The sequence below is a fragment of the Mustela putorius genome, unplaced genomic scaffold (assembly GCF_011764305.1).
Source record: "Mustela putorius furo isolate JIRA1106 unplaced genomic scaffold, ASM1176430v1.1 tig00537335_pilon_pilon_pilon, whole genome shotgun sequence".
NCBI lineage: Eukaryota > Metazoa > Chordata > Mammalia > Carnivora > Mustelidae > Mustela > Mustela putorius.
The window spans coordinates 5841503-5862040 of NW_025422457.1; the positions used below are offsets into that span (position 1 = coordinate 5841503).

Consider the following 20538-nt stretch of genomic DNA (forward strand, 5'->3'; position numbering starts at 1 on the left):
ATTTTCCATTCAGGGAGCTGTATCTATATATAGAATATTTGAATATAACCACAGAAACTCTCGGGCCAAATTTTGTCGTCTGTTCCTTCAGGGACACTTCCTACAAAGACATCAAATAATTGTCAGCACCCTTGGGTTTTTACATGGTACAAATTGCTTCTATTAGTCCAGGATTATCAGTGTGATCATGGAATCTAACACATCCCCTGGGTCACATTTCTGTTAAGTAAATTTGGATAAATTGTCCTTAGATAACCTTCCATGTAGAGAAAGATGTGTATGCAACCACATGATCATATTGGGATTCTGAGACTAATAGAAAATATTCTGGTTTCAGATGGCTATGCTGGTTGCCAGAGACTACTAATGGGTTTTCTAAAGATAAGAATATTTTGGAAATCATACTCAAGTGGCATAAATTTGTTTAGGAATCATAATTTTAAAAAATTCAAGTCTACAATGGACCACACAAAAAGATTATTATGCCTCCAATTATTCTCACCTGGTGACTCTTAAATAAGCATGAAGACTATACCAGGTGTGTTATTTAAAAGAATTAGATACATCCTTAATTCAGATGTTTTGGGTCAATGGAATGCTTTATAGTGGATTTTTCCTGGAAAATTTCCCAGTTATTTTAGTGTGCTGATATCAGGTTATCAACCAAATGGAATGTTTCCTTTAAAAAAGAAATCTATAGGGCGCCTGGGTGGCTCAGTGGGTTAAAGCCTCTGCCTTTGGCTCAGGTCATGATCCCAGGGTCCTGGGATCGAAGCCCTCATCGGGCTCTCTGCTCAGCTGGAAGCCTGCTTCCTCCTCTCTCTCTGCCTGCTTCTCTGCCTACTTGTGATCTCTGTCTGTTAAATAAATAAATAAAAATCTTAAAAAAAAATCTATACACTTGTGTTATATATAAATGCATATGTTTATCTATATGTATATATTGAAATAGAATTTATTCTGTGCTTTGGGTACATTTCTCTCCCTGTATCACATTTCTTTAAAAATACAATGCTTAATAAAATGATGGTATTTAAATCTAGCTAACATTATTATGTTTTGTGGCTGGCATGATACTTAGTCCATAGTAGGTTCTCAGTAAATATTTGAAACCACAATATTTCTTTAATTTCTGAAGAACAGTATGCCCTTCAGGAACAAATACTTCGAAAAGAGTTGGGCATCTTTTTTTATTATTTTATTTTATTTCTTTTTCAGTGTTCCAGAATTCATTGTTAATGCACCATACCCAGTGCTCCATGCAATATGTGCCCTCCTTAATACCCACCACCAGGCTCACCCAACCCCCTACCCCTCTCCCCTCCAAAACCTTCAGTTTGTTTCTCAGAGTCCACAGTCTCTCATGGTTCGTCTCCCCCTCCGATTTCCCCCAACTCACTTCTCTCCATCTCCCAGTGTCCACCATGTTATTCCTTATGCTCCACAAGTAAATGAAACCATATGATACTTGACTTTCTCTGCTTGACTGATTTCACTCAGCATAATCTCTTCTACTCCTATCCATGTTGATACAAAAGTTGGGCATTCATCCTTTCTGATGAAGGCATAATACTCCATTGTATATATGGACCATATCTTCTTTATCCATTCGTCCATTGAGGGGCATCTTGGTTCTTTCCACAGTTTGGCGACTGTGGCCATTGCTGCTATGAACAGATGGCCCTTCTTTACACTACATCAGTATCTTTGGGGTAAATACCCAGTAGTGCAACTGCAGGGTCATAGGGCATCTTTTTAAATTTAAGATCCACTACTTAATATTTTTTGACCTTAATGAAATTACCTTATTTCATGAGTCTGAGAAAAATGGGAAAAATAATACCTACTTACTAATACATTAATGGTATAATTAGTTTTTCTTATACTCTTGAATATGTGTAAATTGAAAATTATTTTTATACTTTCATTAATGCAAATTATATGTGACTTTCCCCCTCTACTTTGGGCTTTTTTTTTTTTTTAAATATAACATTGAAACTCTTTAGGAAAGAAAAAGCAAAGCCAGCTCTATCAATCAGATTTTAATTCAACTTATAATAGGACAGGTTTCACATTTAGTAGTAAGTAGGAGGAATTCTCACAAGACAGTAATTCCTTAATACAAGACAGTAATTCCTTACTAATGTTACATGCCCTTTGGGTGTTGACAAGATGCTCTACTTTACACAGTCGCTTGGGAATCCAAGCTGATGGAGGCTCCACAATAATTTAGAACATTTGGCCTCTTCAGTTATTATAATGAGGGAAAAGACTGGAGGATGTGCATTGAATTTTTAGAAAAAGGGAGTTGTGTCACTTCTGGGATGACACGACATCTCTGTGAATGGTAGACATACTTTACTCCCTATTTTCATGGCCTAGCGATATACTGGATCTAGCTTGTAATGGCCCATAGAGGAAATTACACACTTTTCATTCCTACCTCTGTATTCAGTAATGTCATGTGGAAAACTTGAAATCAGCCTTGGTGGTATTATTTACACCAGCAAATGCCAAAACTTAAGGCTTCTCCCCGCCTCAGAAAGCAGTTTACTAATACACCACTAACCTGTCCTAAGGGAAAGCATATTTAGAACTATGTAACAATGGTAGGGGCGCCTGGGTGGCTCAGTGGGTTAAAGCCTCTGCCTTCAGCTCAGGTCATGATCCCAGGGTCCTGGGATGGAGCCCAGCATCCGGCTCTCTGCTCAGCAGGGAGCCTGCTTCCCCTTGTCTCTCTGCCTGCTTCTCTGCCTACTTGTGATCTCTGTCTGTCAAATAAATAAATAAAATTAAAAAAAAAAAAGAAAGAAATGTAACAATGGTAAATGAATAGGTGAAGGGTATTATTGTCTGCTACCCATATACCCAGATCAGCCCAGAGATTATTATCCTAAAATGCTGTGCATAGACTTAGGTCCTACGGAAAGAACACTGAACTTGGAATGGTTGCCATTGAACTTGCTATCTAAACCTAGGCAAGTTATCATTTATTTGAACATCAGTTTATTTTCTCTGTCTTTTTTTAAAAACCTTTAAATTCAATTAGCAAATACACAATTTTTGATGTAATGTTCAATGATTCATTGGCTGTGTATAATACCCAGTGCTCATCACATCACGGGCCCTCCTTAATGCCCATACCCAGTTACCCCATGCCCCCATCCATCTCCCTTTCTGCAATCCTCAATTTCTTTGTGGTGCTATAAAGTCATCTTTGGATGCAGTAGGATTACATGAAATAATGTGCGAACATACTTAACACAATGCTCCTAGAAAAATTCAAGATTCTTGATGAATCTGGCATTCACTAGTACTTAAGGAATCTAAGGAAAATTACCAACATTAGGCATTTAGATGGCTTTAATATCATTTGTTAAACCTACACTTATTAAGTACCTATTGAGTAATATTTCATAGATGATGAATATGATATAGTTACTGCCTTAATGGACTTTCAGTATAGAGAGGTACTTAATAGGCCTTTATGCTTAAACTAAGAAGTAGATCCATGTGCAATAGAGCTGACCAGGAAGACAGCAGAAGAGTAACTAATGTTTCCTGGAGCTCTCCATGGTACTTCACTCTGTCCTTTTTAACTGCTCACAGACTCCAGTCCAGAAACCTAGACGCTGGTCTACTCTGCTCCTTCTTTTCTCTTACTCCTTTGTGGATCAAGGCTACTTGTTGACCACCTTTAGGATGCCAGTAAATAACAAATATAATTTTATCTTTGCCTCTGCTCTGCTCACACTGCAAGCAGCCTGTGTATTCCTGACTCAGACCCTTCCATGACTTAACAAACATGACATTTACAATTCAGAGCATTAATGAATTCAGAGTAATTTTGAATTCATGACTTTGAATTCAGAGAGTAATTTACTTTAATTCAGAATAAAGTTCATAATCTTTATGAACTTAAAAATTGTATGAGTAAATATGCTTTATGAAATACTCTCAGAAAAACCCTCTGTATGAAAAACTGTATGAAAGACACTCAGAGGTTCTAGCCCATACAAATCCTGTTTGGTGTCTAGTGTCTAGAAATGTTTTTGTTAAGGTTGGAGCTATCATGCTGTTTCTAGATTTCCCTCTTCTTTTTATTTTAAAAGATCTTATTTATTTGGCAGAGAGAGAGAAATCACAAGTAGGCAGGCAGGGGGGGGGAGCAGGCTCCCTACTGAGCAGGGAAGCCAATGTGGGGCTTGACCCCAGGACTTTGAGATCATGACCTGAGCTGAAGACAGAGGCTTAACCCACTGAGCAACCCAGGCGCCCCTAGATCTCCTTCTTCTTAACTGCAGAAGCAATGAGGTTAGGGTGGTTCTGTGCAGAAATGATACTTCAAGATATTCTGTGGTAGATAGATGCTTTTTGGAGTCAAATTCAAATAACTCACATGATCTAAATCTACATGATTTAAAGACCGAATAGAAAAATATTAAATCAGTAATTGTGGTCTTACTAATTTTATTATACATAAAGAAAAATGACACTAAAATAGCTAAAATAATTTGGAGGGGGGAAAAAAAAGAAAGAATATGCAGCTGGACTGCCTCCCAGACTCAGTTACGAATTAGCTGAATATTCTTTGTTGCTCCAAGACCTTCATATGATTATTGTTCCTCCAATCCTCTTGTGTCCATAACATGTGAGAATCCAGAGCCTTCTCCCAATATTTCTGGAGTTTCCTGAAAGCTTTGTATGTTCATTATAACTTCTGTACTTTGATGCAGGGCAAAGTTCAGCTTCATTAAAAAATATCCCAGGAAATCCATTAATAACAAGACTTTTGTGAATTTAGCAGGTTTAACTGTATGTAGGTTTGGTGTTCTGTCTTGAAGCAACTTGTCCCCTTCTGCTCTTTCCATCCCTTCCTTCTTTTCTCTCATATGCCTCTGCTTCTCTCCTCTGAATTGTCTTGGAAGTTTCACAATACTATTTTAGTGTAATCTCTAAAACCAGCATAATCAAATCCATTAAGATAGACATGAGAAATGCATGGGGTGCCTATAAATGTTGGTTTCTGGAGCCTCACTGAGTTCATATCACATCTCTGCCCCCTGCTGTATTTATGACTTTGAGCAAATTACTTAATCTCTCTGATCTGTGAAATTAGGATAACATACTCCTGTACAGGGTTTTTGTAAAGACCAAAAGTGATTACTTACACTGTTTTACAGTACGCATTTTTTATATGTTAGTATTTCTTTCTTTCTCTTTGTCCTTTTCCTGGTTCATCTTACCATCATCATACATAGGACCTTTTGTTCTTCTTTTTTTTAAAGATTTATTTGACACAGAGAGAGAGATCACAGGTAGGCAGAGAGGCAGGCACAGAGAGAGGGGGAAGCAGGCTCCCTGCTGAGCAGAGAGCCCGACGCAGGGCTCGATCCCAGGACCCCGAGATCGTGACCTGAGCTGAAGGCAGAGGCTTAACCCACTGAGCCACTCAGGTGCCCCAAGGACCTTTTGTTCTTATTAACACTAATATTTGAAAAAGGGAGCTCAGCTAAGAAACAGACTAAAATAATAGTTTATCTTAAGAAAACAGACTTAAATTATCAAGTAAACTATGGTACTTTTTTCTTAAGATATGTTTATTTATTTTAGGGAAAGAGAACACATGAGTTGGGGGAAGGGGCAGAGGCAGAGGGAAAGGGAAAGAAGCAGACTCCACACTCAGTGCAGAGTCTCACATGGAACTGATCCCAAGACCCTGAGCTGAAGTCAAGAGTCAGCTGCTCAACTGACTGAGCCACCCAGGTGCTCCTATGGCACTTTCTTATAAAGACATTTTAATGTGATGTTGGTGTTCCCACAATATTATCAAATATTATTGTAATTATTTTAAGAGAATGATTAAAGAATGATAAATGCATACATGAGTGCCAGAGGTCTTTTTTAACTTAGTTTAAATCTCTTCCCTTTATTATTTTTAAACCATAATTTTGATTTATTTGTGATATCCTTTGCTCCCAGTTGGATATAATTTTGCATGAAAACTGACTTATTTGAAAGTATCTTTTATTTACAAAGCCTTTTAAATTCTATGCAGATATTCCTACTATTTATCATATAATATAGAAACATGAAGTTAAAATATTTTGTTAACTTATTATCCTTCATATTTTTGTCATTGCTCAGAGAATAGGAAACCCACATTCTTATTTCAGCATACTTTGTTAAATAGTGTATTTTAAGGATGAAAATTAATTTATTTTACACTAAGTCTATAGTGGTTATAAGGAAGCTCCCTATTCATCAACTCTGCTTTATTTTTAATGTATTGTTTAGTAATGGAAGATGCTGTATTTTCAAGCATGGGTAATTTCTAATTTTCTCACTGAGATATAAGTTATGTATATTATATATATTATATATTATATATATAATATATAGATATAATATAGAGATACATATTTTTGCTTTATTATATGGAATTCATGACATATTTTCCTTTAGAGATAATAGAGTAAGTGGTGGTACTGAGACCCCCACACTTAAATATACAGTCTTTTTAACCCTTAGGAAAGTGAGCTGTAGTCATTAGCAGCGTCCTTTATACTGAGAATACAACAAACCTGTTTTTATGGAGATGTAGGTTTTTTCTTTTCTTTCACTTTTTTTTTCTTTTGGGGATTTTGCAGGTCTTGCTCAATGACAAAAAAATATGATAGCAAAAGGGACATATCTTCTCATCTTTCCTCTCCTTGTTGCTAAATAACAAGGAACCACAGTGATTTCAGGAAGGCTTTGTAGTTTGCAGACCCCTGGGGATGGCATGTTTTTAATCATGGTGTGGGCTTAATCTAGCTGCTCACCAGATTAAAATTTTTTGTATGGTTATGTATAATATAGGCACATATATTTCTAGTACATTCTATCAATGCTACTATCATGTGGTCATTTTATCTTGAGAATCTTGATAATCAATGTAAAAAAAATAATGGTGAACTCTTATTCATAAATGTTGGGTGGATTTTTGAAATGTAGATTCCTAGTCTCCACTCACCAAAGATTCTGATCCAGTAAATCTGGACTGGAGCCCAGAAGTCTGCATTTTCAAGAAACAACCTGAGTGATTTTGTGTAGCTATAGATAGGTGTTCCTCAGATCGTAGGTTGAAAGATACTGAGATGGAGGCTAACTCTGACTTATCTTGCCCTTGGAAGACAATGCAGCACTGTGGGGAAGACCCTGGAACCTGACCTTTCCATTAAAACCCCGCTTCTATAGTTAGAATGCCTTGTGAACCTGGGAAACTACTTAAAGTCTCGGTGCCCCCCCTCCTTATCTGTGTGATGATGATAATGACGATATATATCAGATAAGATTGTGATGAAAATTAAATAATCCAATGTATTTAAAGAGTCTGGACATACAGGAAGTACCCTATAAACATTAATGTTTATCCTGTCGTTCTCATCCAAATTACATATGATTTTTACACATGGGAGTCACTTCAGTGCTGAGTTATCATTCAATATTTAATTTAGCCATCATCCTCTTTTTTAAAATTTTTAAATTTTTTTTATAAACATGTAATGTATTATTAGCCCCAGGGGTATGGGTCTGTGAATTGCCAGGTGTACACACTTCATAGCACTCACCATATCACATACCCTCCCCAATGTCCATAACTCCACCACCCACTCCCTACACCCCTCCCCCCAGTCACCCTCAGTTTGTTTTGTGAGATTAAGAGTGTCTTATGGTTTGTCTCCCTCCCGATCCTATCTTGTTTCATTTATTCTTTTCCTACCCCCCAACCCCCTATGTTGCATCTCTACTTCCTCATATCAGGGAGATCATATGATAGTTGCCTTTCTCCAATTGATTTATTTCACTCAACATAATACCCTCTAGTTTCATCCACGTTTTAACAAATAGCAAGATTTCATTTCTTTTGATGGCTGCAGAGTATTCCATTGTATGTATATGCCAAATCTTCTTTATCCATTCATCTGTTGATGGACAGCTAGGTTCTTTCCATAGTTGGTTATTGTAGACATTGCTGCTATAAACATTCGGGTGCATGTGCCCCTTCGGATCACTACGTTTGTATCTTTAGGGTAAATACCCAGTAGTGCAATTGCTGGGGCATAAGGTAGCTCTATTTTCAACTTTTTGAGGAACCTCCATGCTGTTTTCCAGAGTGGCTGCATCAGCTTGCATTCCCACCAACAGTATAGGAGGGTTCCCCTTTCTCCGCATCCTCACCAGCATCTGTCATTTCCTGACCTGTAAATTTTAGCCATTCTGACTGGTGTGAGGTGGTATCTCATTGTGGTTTTGCTTTGTATTTCCCTGTTGCCGAGTGATGTGGAGCACTTTTTCATGTGTCATCTGGCTATCTGGATGTCTTCTTTGCAGAAATGTCTGTTCATGTCCTCTGCCCATTTCTTGATTGGATTATTTGTTCTTTGGGTGTTGAGTTTGCTAAGCTCTTTATAGATTTTGGATACTAGTCCTTTATCTGATATGTTGTTTGCAAATATCTTCTCCCATCAAAACCAAAACCCATTTTGGTTTTGTTAACTGTTTCCTTTGCTGTGCAAAAGCTTTTGATCTTGATGAAGTACCAATAGTTCATTTTTGTCCTTGCTTCCCTTGCCTTTGGTGATGTTTCTAGGAAGAAGTTGCTTTGGCTGAGGTCAAAGAGGTTGTTGCCTGTGTTCTCCTCAAGGATTTTGATGGATTCCTTTCTCACATTGAGGTTCTTCATCCATTTTGAGTCTATTTTCATGTGTGGTGTGAGGAAATGGTCCAATTTCATTGTTCTGCATGTGGCTGTCCAATTTTTCCAGCACCATTTATTGAAGAGGCTGTCTTTTTCCGTTGGACACTCCTTCCTTCTTTGTTGAAGATTAGTTGACCAGAGAGTTGAGGGTCTATTTCTGGGCTCTCTATTCTGTTTCACTGATCTATGTGTCTGTTCTTGTGCCAGTACCATACTGTCTTGATGATGACAACTTTGTAATAGAGCTTGAAATCCGGAATTGTGATGCCACCAACTTTGGCTTTCTTTTTCAATATTTCTTTGGCTATTTTAGGTCTTTTCTGGTTCCATATAAATTTTAGGATTATTTGTTCCATTTCTTTGAAAAAAATGGATGGTATTTTGATAGGGATTGCATTAAACGTGTAGATGCTTTGGGTACCATAGACATTTTCACAATGTTTGTTCTTCCAATCCAGGAGCATGGAACATTTTTCCATTTCTTTGTGTCTTCCTCATTTTCTTTCATGAGTACCTTATAGTTTTCTGAGTATAGATGCTTTGCCTCTTTGGTTAGGTTTATTCCTAGGTATCTTGTGGTTTTGGGTGCAATTTTAAATGGGATTGACTCCTTAATTTCTCTTTCTTCTGTCTTGTTTTTGATGTAAAAAAAATGCAACTGATTTCTGTGTATTGATTTTATATCCTGACACTTTACTGAATTCCTGTACCAGCCATCATCCTCTTTAGGAGGTTTGAGCCAAACTATAGTCTAATCTGTTCCTTTTATGTATTTCTAATACTGTATCATATTAAAGATTTCTATTTCTCCATCTGTCTTCTTCACAAGCCATGAGCTCTTAGAGGATAGGGACCATGTTGTACTCACATTTGTGTCTCCAGCACCTAGTGCCTTGATAGGTACACTGCTGACTGAGCTGGGGATGCTGGTTGGCTCAAATCTGGAGAGTGGTCAAGAGTGCTTGCCCTGGCTGTGTCTTCCCAGAGGCAAATAAAAAGGAAATATTTTCCAGAATCAAAGCTGGATAGTAAGGGGAGAAGAGTTAGTCATTCATTCATTTCATCGATACTGCTAAACATCTACCATGTAAACCAGAGTATACAAAACAAAGATTTGTATCCTTGTGGAGCTTTTACAGATTAACTCCAGGGCTATTCACTGGTGACTGAACACCTGTATCTTTTAACATTGGCTTGCAGTGTATTACTGAATTTTATTTTAGGGCAGTCCTCTGGGATATGTATTATAAAACTTGCACTTAAGGTGTAGAATCCTAGTTAAGTTTAGAACACCCAGATCAGAGCTTCAGTTATTGGACATCCGTCCTAATTAAACACTCTATAGTTTCCCATCCTGGTTAGTGTTTATTGTGACTGGTAACCTGGATCAACTGATGGGATTTGTCTTTCAACATTTTTCAGATTTCGAGCAGTGGAAGGCACTCTGTTCGCATCACTGGACTTAGTACTATTGATTTCCGAGCTGGTTTTTCGAGAAAGCCCACCCTGGACTTCAAAAAGACAGTCAGCAGACCAGTGCAAGGTTTGTATGTACATACTACCAAAATCGACATAGTAGATACCCAAGCGCAAAATATTTCTCAAACTCTCTGTGATTTTATAATTCTGTTGTATTTAACAAAATTGGGAAACATAGCATTTGTACTTTAAACATAATTGTATTCTTGGCATAGTCTTTTTTTTTTTTTTTCTCAAAGTCTAGTCCCAAGACCAGTGATACTGAAATTACTCAGAGAGCTTGTTAAAAATTAAGATTCCCGGGACCCACGCCAGCTCTCCTAAATTAGAACTGAATTAGGTTGGACACAGGAATACACATTGTACCAAGCACTGCAGTGGATTCCTAAACTTACTGAACCTTTAAAACTACTGATGTAGGTCTTGAGACTTTTTACTGACATGTATAAATTGCTGTGTTGTTAAGGTAAAAAAATGTGGATTTTATGTGTCTACATAGCTAAAAAATTAAAAGACATCATGTATTATTGTGAATTCAAAGATAAAATTCCTGCTGCTTCTTAAACCTGTTCTTCTTATTTTATTCATGCAGGATCTATTCATTTAGTTTTATAGCTAAAAAATGCTTAATCCTACTGTGACTCTTCAAATTTCCTTTTTTATTGTTTATTTATTTTATGGCTGTAGTTACTAGAGAGATACAAAGAGTGAGTCTTTAAAAATAAATATTCATGTTATTAAACATCATGTAACACAGTATTCACAATTCTAGTTTTTCCATGTATAAATATTGTTAAAATAGATAAAAATAATTATTAGGATTTCTAAAGTTTCTGTAAATATACACTATTTATGTAAAAAAGATTCTGTAATTAAGCCACAATTTATAGGAGAGTTTGTAGTACTCATGATACTTATCTGTTATTATTATGCAAGAATTTATTTGATATATATAACCTCCATTGCATGTTACTTATAAATAATAACAAATCTTTTCTCCTGTAGGAATACCTACGTATGTGCTGCTCAATACTTCTGGAATTTCCATCCCAGCCAGAGTAGATCGTCTTGAACTTCTGAGTACCTCAGGCAGTTCTCTTAAGACTATTCCTGTTAAATACTACCCAGACCGAAAACCTTATGGCGTGTGGAATATTTCTGACTTTATACCACCGAATGAAGCTTTCTTTCTCAAAATAACAGGCTATGATAAGGATGATTATCTTTTCCAGAGAGTATCAAGTGTTTCCTTCTCTAGTATCATCCCAGGTGAGACACCATGTTACTGAACACTGGAGTGTTAATAGTTTCAGGGAGTGATGTGGTCCTAAAAGGATGAACTCTAATGTAAAAAAATAATATCTTCACATTATTACTGGATTATCAAATTGATGGGCATCTACATTTAAGTAGCAGAATTTTTCTTGATCATAAAAAGCACATCCAAAGTTGCATATTATGTCTTACTGATTGCAGATCTGAAAATTCTGATTGCTTCACTCCGTGTGAGAATGGAAACTGGGAAATTCTGGTGCTCTTACTCCTCTCACCTCAAAAAAAAAAAAAATGTCTGGCACACATGTGTAATGTTTGATCAAGCTACCTAAATTGGCCAAATGGGTTAAATGTTTATATTGATTGTCAGAAACCTACTTCGTGAACAATAATTCTTTGTACACATCTGGTGATGATTCTGTCTTTATGTACTAAGTTGGCAGTTAGTTAATTGGTGAACCAGGTTACTCATATACTTGTTATTATATAGAGATAAGATCACAGATTAGGGATTATTTAGAGACATGAGATAACATTTCTATTTTTATATTTGTGCTGTTTCTCTAGGCTAATGGCAACTCTGATCAAAATTTAGAACTGTAGCTAGAACTGTGGATAGACAAATCTGTATTGTTATTAATATTGTAGTATTGGATTGAGGGACAGCAGTTTATCATTTATTCATAAGTTTGTAATTTGGGAAATTCAGAAACAACTGTGTAGCTGTTCTTAAATCATTGTCAAACAGTGAAATAGAACTGTCAGTATTTCCTCATATACACTATTCAAAGTTAGTTGTCTTCACCCTAAACTGAATACTACAAAATCTATTGGATTCTTTTTTTTTTTTTAAGATTTTATTTATTTATTTGACAGACAGAGATCACGAATGGGCAGAGAGGCAGGCAGAGAGAGAGGAGGGGAAGCAGGCTCCCTGCTGAGCAGAGGGCCTGATGCGGGACTCGATCCCAGGACCCCAAGATCATGACCTGAGCTGAATGCAGAGGCTTAACCCACTGAGCCACCCAGGTGCCCCTCTATTGGATTCTTAAAAATCAGCTTTTCCCATTATTTTGGGACAAAAACTACCCTTTGCATTCAATTCTAAGGCATGTGGGTTCTTTTCATATATTTACATTTTTGAAATAAAAACAGGTTCTACAGATAATGAAGTATGGTAACTAATTTGGTAGCTTTTTCTTTTTTTTTCTAGCTTGGTGGCCCAAAAAATAATGTGTCTTAAAAATAAATGGAGACTTAGATTTAATGAATACTTTAGTAAGGGGTCCATGGAGATATCAAAAAATTAATAAGGTTTGAACAAAGAAAGATCATTAAAGTGGGTTTTAGTCATTTAGATTAACTGGAACGCAGAGGATTTACTGGAATGATTGAAGTAGGAAGCTTTTGAACGGATTAGCAGGAAGTACACAATGTCATTGTGATCTTGTTGCCTGTGTTCTTTTCTTCCCAGATGCGCCCAGAGTTACAATGCCCAAGAAAACCCCAGGATACTACCTGCAGCCAGGCCAAATTCCCTGCTCTGTTGAGAGTCTTTTACCATTTACCCTGAGCTTTGTCAGAAATGGAGTTACGCTTGGAGTAGACCAGTATTTAAAGTGCGTGCATGTTTTTATTAGCAATTATAGACAGCTTTAAACATCTAAATACAAATTGATACACCTTTTAATGTGCTTTTTCATTGGAAATTCCCACTCATTTGTTCCCTCATCTTGGAATATAGCAGTGAACAAAACAGACCCAAGTCTTTGCCCTCATGAAGCTTATGTTGTAATGGAGAAAAATAGAAAATAATATAATATAATATAATATGTTAATTTAATAAGTGCTAGAATCCATGCAAAGGTTGATTCAAGTTTTAAAGAGTTTGAATTTTATATAACTTAAGGGTCGCTTGTTCTTTTTTTTTTTTTTTTTTAAGATTTTATTTATTTGACAGAGACTATAAGCAGGGCGGAGCAACAGGCAGAGGGGGAGGGAGAAGCAGACTCCTCACTGAGCAGGGACCCAATGCAGGGTTGATCACAGGACCCTGAGATCATGTCCTGAGCCAGAGGCAGACACTTAACTGATTTGAGCCGCCCAGGTGCCCATTAAGGGTCTCTTGTTAAGATGAAGAATACAAAATTATGAACACAAGGTTAGGGACCACATTTTGGAAGAGTCCTTGCAAAAGAGAAAAGTTTAAGCTTTGTTGTCCTTGGGGCAAACAAGCTCTGAACACAATTTAAAGTGTTATGGTAAGTGAATCCAATTAAGTACTGTGGCAAAATGTAGAGCAGATTAATTGGGATGAGATTAATGTTGGTAGATGGGATGCATGTGTTTTTGGCTTAGTTGCAATCTGAAAATTCAGGATAAGGGACATTTCAGCATAGACCTAAACATGGTGAGAGGTGGTCATGCGGATATCTAGCGAAAAGCATTTTCATTTTAGGAACAGTAAGTACAGATGCACAAAGGCTGAACCTAACTGGCACGTGGGAAAGACAGACGGGAAGGAAGCCACCATGGCTGGAGAAGAAGGGTGGGGAGAAGGTCAGGGGAGGGGAGCTTGTTGGGGGCAGCAGGGAGAGTGGGAGTATGTGCGGCCACTGCATTTAGCAGTCAGAGGAGGTGGGCAAGAAGGCACTGACTTTCCTTGTGAAGGTGGTTCGTTGTTTTTAGATAAGTATAATCTATGATAAAATTAAGTAGACCTTGAAAACTGGCGGATGATTTCTGGAAAATGTTTCTCTTTTTTTAACTTACTAATGAAACAAACTACATGTTGGTAAAAACTCAAGGAATTATTTTACAGAACTTCTATGCTGTTAATTCAATACTAATATATATATAACTTCTATAAGATGCTAAATATTTGACAGTATTAACCCATTTAATCTATTAACCTAACTTGGAAAAAAATTCTACTATTTAAAGATTGAACTGTATTATTTTCTGCTACTTTTTTTTTTATACTGTACAACTTGATGATTTGCCTTAGCTCCATGTTTAATAATTAGCAGGATAACTGACCAGGGTATCAAATGTTGAAGCTGCATAACTTCCTGATGAAATAAAATCATTCTGCTTCAAGTTTAAATAGTAATATATTTCAAAGACACTTGAGATCCTTTGTAAACATTAATTCATTAATTCTACACAATTCCTGGGAGGTAAGCCACAAGAATTCTTTCTCTCATTTTTCCAGCTCTGTGGCCCAGAGATGTGACATGTCTTGCTGACATATATTAAGCTCTTTGGTTGTGAAAGGCTAAAGACAGAATTTGGCCTGGTGCTGATGGATTGATACTCTAACCCTGATTCACTCACATGTCCCTGCCCTAGATTTCCCAATAGCTTCGGGCATGTGACTTCATCTTTGTTATGTGAGTCGCGATGGTCACTAGGGGATGTAAGAGAGAATTAGTTTGCAAGCGCAACAGGACACATTTGAATTTGACATGTTCTTTCCTTATTCCAAAGGCCATGCCCTCAAAACTTCTTATTGTGGCCAAATAATTTTAATGTTAACTGAGACGACAATATGATAAAAGAATTATTTTCATGTCCTATGTCCTAAATAAGAGAAGAGAAAGTATCACTATAAAGAATATTCTTCAAGCAATCTGACACTGGTTATGTGCCTTTGAACAAAATCAGTTATCCTTCTTCCTGAATCTCAACTTAATTGTTTCTAAAACAAGGGACTTGGGACTGTAAGAACTGCTACTGTCTGTACTAAAATTTCCATGTGTCTAAGTTTTTGATGAATCCTAATATATGCTTGGCTGTGAAGTAGGCATTGGAGAAAACATGAATGACTCTATGTATTTCAAACTCCTGCCTTCCTGGAACTTCCCAGTACCTCCTAGACAATGAGAATCATAAACTTGGACTCAACTTACTGCTATTAGTCACTAAAGATATAGTTTAGATGATCACTAGGACTTATAGTCAACTCATAATCCTGTTCCTTCTGAATGTGACAGTAAGGACCACTGACACCTAATGCATACACAACTGAAAAGAAACTAACTAAAATGAATATTCTTGGTTACTAAAATGTATGGAACAATGACTTTGCTCATTCTCTCACTTTTCTGATGACAGGAACCTATGACTTCACTTTCGCTTACAAAGTCTAATGTGCTAAATACACATTAAGACCTCAATAAGTTCTTCGTGATTTTTTGGTGACAGGTATGGTCTGTCTGCATGGCAAGAGATCTGGAGTCATTACTGTGATATTATATCTCACAACACTTTCAGACTCCAGTGGAAGGTGTCTTGACTCTGCAGTAGGCTTTTCATCTCACCTGTGTCCAGAATGTTTAAGGTTATAAATAGCTATGGATGAATGTAAGAAAAAAATTATGAAAATAGTTTTGATTTTCAATTATATTTTAAATTAATATAATGCTTGTTTTGTAAATTACTAGAATCTTATAAATAACTTGCTAATATTAATTAGTGATTAAATATCTATTATTATATATTAATTAGGTATTAAATATCTATTAGAATTAAATATCTATTACTAAGACACCTCCAGAGAATGAGAAAATTTTGAAGAGTGTTAAAGGACAAAAAATAGTGTTTATTAAATGAATGGATAAGTATTATAGGGAAGGAATTTTTTTTTTTAAGATTTTAGTTATCTATTTGACAGAGAGAAATCACAAGTAAACAGAGAGGCAGGCAGAGAGAAAGAGAGGAGGAAGCAGGCTCCCTGCTGAGCAGAGAGCCCGATGCAGGACTCGATCCCAGGACCCTGAGATCATGACCTGAGCCGAAGGCAGCAGCTTAACCACTGAGCCACCCAGGCGCCCAGGAATTTTTTTTTTAACCTAAATGACAGGTTCAATAATAAAACTGATTTTTTTTTTTGTCTTTTCTTGATGTATGCGCAGATTGAACCAGATAGTTCTATAGCCTTACATGAAGCTTAAACATAAGAAAGTTAAAGAGTACTTATCTTTTTGGAATTTTCTACTTTCAAACTTAGGAATTATGTGGCTGAATTGCTTTGGCTAAGAACCCCACCCCGAACATGACCCAAAACTGGAAATAATGTGAAAGGAGAGAGGATTTAAGGAGTGTTTCTGTATTAACTCATTATCTTATATTTCAAAATAGCCAGAAAATGTTTCTTTAAAGAAATGCACAGAGTCCATATCTTATTACCTTTGTTGTGACTTTTGCTCAGAGAGCATAATGTTCTAATTAAAAGGTATGTCATTTTCAACTATAAAGAACTCTGCAGTTTAATCCGTTTATTTTTACATCTTTCTTTTGAATGAATACTTTAAAAAAATGGAATTTCTGCTCTCAGCTTTGCCTTGTTTTTATCATAACTCAAAGGCTTCTATTTTGTTACCCCCAGAGAATCTGCCAGTGTGAACTGGGAGATTGAAAAGGTCACTTTGTCTGACGAAGGCGCGTATGACTGCATCGCTGTGAGCAGTGCAGGGACTGGACGGGCACAGACATTTTTTGATGTGTCAGGTAATTATCACTAATTGCTTGGCAGTCGCCTGCATATTAATGCATCTGTGGAAATGGAGTGTTTGCTAATCCTGGCTTCCCCACTCGTAGTTACGTGACCTCCCTTGGGCCAGTCACTTAAGGACTCAGTGCCTTGGTTTCCCAAACTGTAAAGTGAGGATATCTGCAACGGTCTCTATCTCATGGAGAAACTATGAGGATAAACAATAGCATGTATGTCAAGCACGTAGAAGAGAGCCTGGCACGTGGAAACACTTAATAGACCTTAGGTATTATTGTTGTTATTGTCGTACTGTTATTATTAACATAGGGGCTTCAGTAAATATTTTTTGAAATGAGCATATAGCATTTTAAGGGAATTTAGAGAAAGGGAGGGATAGAATTTTAAAAAAGGAAGCCTTCTATTCTGGGAATAAAAGGTTAAAACTTTCCCTTTTCCTCTCCCATATTTATAATAAGCAGTGTGCTTTTTATGAATGGATTCTGACATTAAATTAAAGGCTATAACAAAAGTGATCATGTTCAAGAAACATAGGGCTTCAGTGGCTACAATACTGGTATTAAGAAGAGTGGAAGAAATGCTGATTATATTGCTCTTAGATAATATGTTTCTGATGAATAAAGGAGGGTCAAACTCATTGCTTTATAAAGTGGAATATATTTTAGTGAAAAAATAACTTTTTCCTTCAATCTCCCAGAATTCTTAGGATACAAAAAGACTATCATGTTTAACCAATGATTTAAGGATTTAAGGACCAGGATTTAAGCCGCTTACCATAAATCTAGAATTTACTGGGAAGTTTGTTTCAATTGAATCATTTTCTACCTGCCTTATAGATTAGTGTTGCTCTGTGTTTAATAGTAACCCTATTCTGACCTAAATGTAGCTACTGAGTTTTATAACAATGTCTGTATCTGCTTTTAGTACCGATGTGCCTTTTCTTCAGACAATTAAAGGCAAAAGAAACTGTAAAATTGTAGAGCTGCTTAGAAGTCTAGGATTTATGTTTGTTATCAGTAAGTCCAAACTGAACTTTAAGACAAAGGCACGCAAGCATGTTCTTCTTGGAGTAAATTTATTTGTATTCTCTTATTCTCAGAAAAATAAAGCTTGTCTTCTGAAACAATTTTGTTGACATGCATCATAAACTATTCATTTTTTTCATCTCCAGTAATTATGAAAAGCATTGGCATTGTGTCAACGTTCCTCAGCTTCTGGGAAAACAAACACTTGAGCACTTAGGTTTCCCCCACTTCTCCAGCAATATTAATTAAGGGAAAGTCAACAGGGAAAGAAGTTTGAGTGAGTGGATTTAAACATTTTGCATAAACAACTGGGAAGTGCCAGTACAATTTCGTGAACTGACTATTAAGAATTTGCCTCTGGGGTGTCAATAACTTCCATATGCGTATTGTGCACATGACCCTCTACTTTTATTTGTGCCAGCCAGGCAGTGGTATATCACTAGGAAATTATACTGTGCCCAAGCCTGTTTTCAGGACTTATGTCCCATTCGGTCAATTATGAAAGAAGGAGCAGGAAACACTGATGGTAATGGCAATGACTGTAACCACAGAAGTAACAAGAAAGCACCCCCTTTGGACTTGAAATGTAGACATTTCCTTCGGGGCTCACCATTACCTGAAAACTCCACTCACTTCTGAATTTCTCTTAGCATGGGCTGAGAACCCAGCAGTTACCTGACCAACTTCACTGGAATCATGTGCAAATTCAGAGGATAGTTAGATCTTATATTTTGGAAAGGAGTGTTAGAAATCAAGGCATTGTGGGTTAGTGATGTTCTTGTGTCACTGTGGACACTGATTTGTAAAGTCAAAGGGCACGCAAGAGTAGTTTAAAGAAAAGCTAAAGTTCTAGGGCCCCTGGGTGGCTCAGTGGGTTAAGCCTCTGCCTTTGGCTCAGGTCATGATCTCAGGGTCCTGGGATCAAGCCTTGCATCAGGCTCTCTCTTCAGCAGGGAGCCTGCTTCCCCTCTCTCTCTCTGCCTGTCTCTCTGCCTACTTGTGAGCTTTCTGTCTCTGTCAAATAAATAAATGAAATCTTTTTTAAAAAAATGTTTAAAGAAAAGCTAAAGTTCTACCAGTATGTTACCTCAATTTTTCCAGCATTTTCTTCTGGTTGACATGTTTAAGATTTTTGGTTCATTTGAAATGTTGATTATTGAATGTTTTAAAAGCAAAATGGGTGTGAAAAGCATTGAACTTTTTTTATTGCCTATAACCACATAGAAACAAATGAATAGGGTTGCTGAAGCATGAAAAAAATCATCCTTTTCAAGTGACATTTAGTAATTCAGTTTGGTGCTGTTACAAAGTTACATTAACTTACTGAATTTCTTTCTTAACACAATGGCCCTCCCCCAATGCACACACACAGGTTACTATAATTCTGGGTTTAAGTAAAATACCAAGAATAAAGAAGACTTGTAAAGGGCATGCCAGTGACAGGTAATCTTAAATTATAATTATAGGATATTGTTTTAGAACAGGATAAGACTTGGAAACAATCTTACACCACCTCATCATTTTGTAGGGAATGAAACTGAAGCCCAGAACAGGCAAGTGACCCATTATGGTCACAAGGATAGGGAGTGAGAAGATTCCTGCACTCTCTTCCAGCAATCTTTACCTAATGCCATGAGGCCTATATTTGTCATTCTTCTTTCAGTTTTGAGGCTTTGAGGTTCCATCTCTGGTTTTCTTGTTCTAGCCTCAGTCTAGCCTAGTCATCCAACCCTTTCACTTAGGAAGGGCTGACTTCAAGCACCAGGCCAGGCATTCTGTTATCTTAGCCTCCCTCATCATTTCATCCAACCTTGCAGAATTTATTCCTGCATGTGTAAATATTTCCGTGTGTATAATACTTATTATCTCTAGTTATTTATGCAGCAATGAAATTGTATGTCATTATTTCAAATCCCACCTGTTATGTTGTTAGAAAGTTGGCACTTTACCTTTTTGGATTTATGTCTGAGGAGGGATTAGACAATGATCCAGGGCTTGTATGCAAGAGGGTCATTGGGGAGTTTTCTAGGAAGAAACACCTGTAAGGGAGTTAACAGAAGTGGAAGAAGTTAAACTGTCTTGTAGTCACTACTAGGACCTTAGCTGACCCACAGGGAATTCTGGAGCTGTCATGGCCCTGAATTGAGGCAAGAGAGCTGATCCTTTGCTTCCTCATGAAGTGGTCCCTGGATGTGGGCTACTGTGGACAGGGCGTCTTCCCCTGAGCAGATTAGCGGCCTTGGCTATGAGCTATGTGTAGCCAACCAGCTGGGGAAATGAGTGCCTTGGTCCTCAAGAAGGATGTAGGCATGTGCCCAGCATACCCAAAATACCTACAGTGAGATTTCCCATTTTTTAAAAATCCCCCCAAAGTTGAAGAACTTTGTTTCAGAAGAACAAAAAAATTAAAAAAAATTAAAAAAGAAAGAAAGAAAGAAAGAAAGAAAACCATACAAAACATCGTGTGGCCTTCAGAAAGATCTTGATAGGATGTGAACACATAC

At 37.0% G+C, this 20538-nt stretch overlaps 1 protein-coding gene across 3 annotated transcripts in view; it reads left to right on the top strand.

The window, feature by feature from the left end:
* HMCN1 (hemicentin 1) overlaps positions 1-20538 on the top strand; it is a 485682-nt gene that overhangs the window by 200443 nt on the left and 264701 nt on the right. For all 3 annotated transcript variants that reach the window (XM_004767964.3, XM_004767965.3, XM_013064227.2), the window contains exons 7-10: positions 10166-10286; positions 11228-11491; positions 12972-13116; positions 16887-17008. In XM_004767964.3, coding sequence (XP_004768021.1) covers positions 10166-10286; positions 11228-11491; positions 12972-13116; positions 16887-17008 — 652 coding nt within the window. The remainder of the gene's footprint in view (positions 1-10165; positions 10287-11227; positions 11492-12971; positions 13117-16886; positions 17009-20538) is intronic.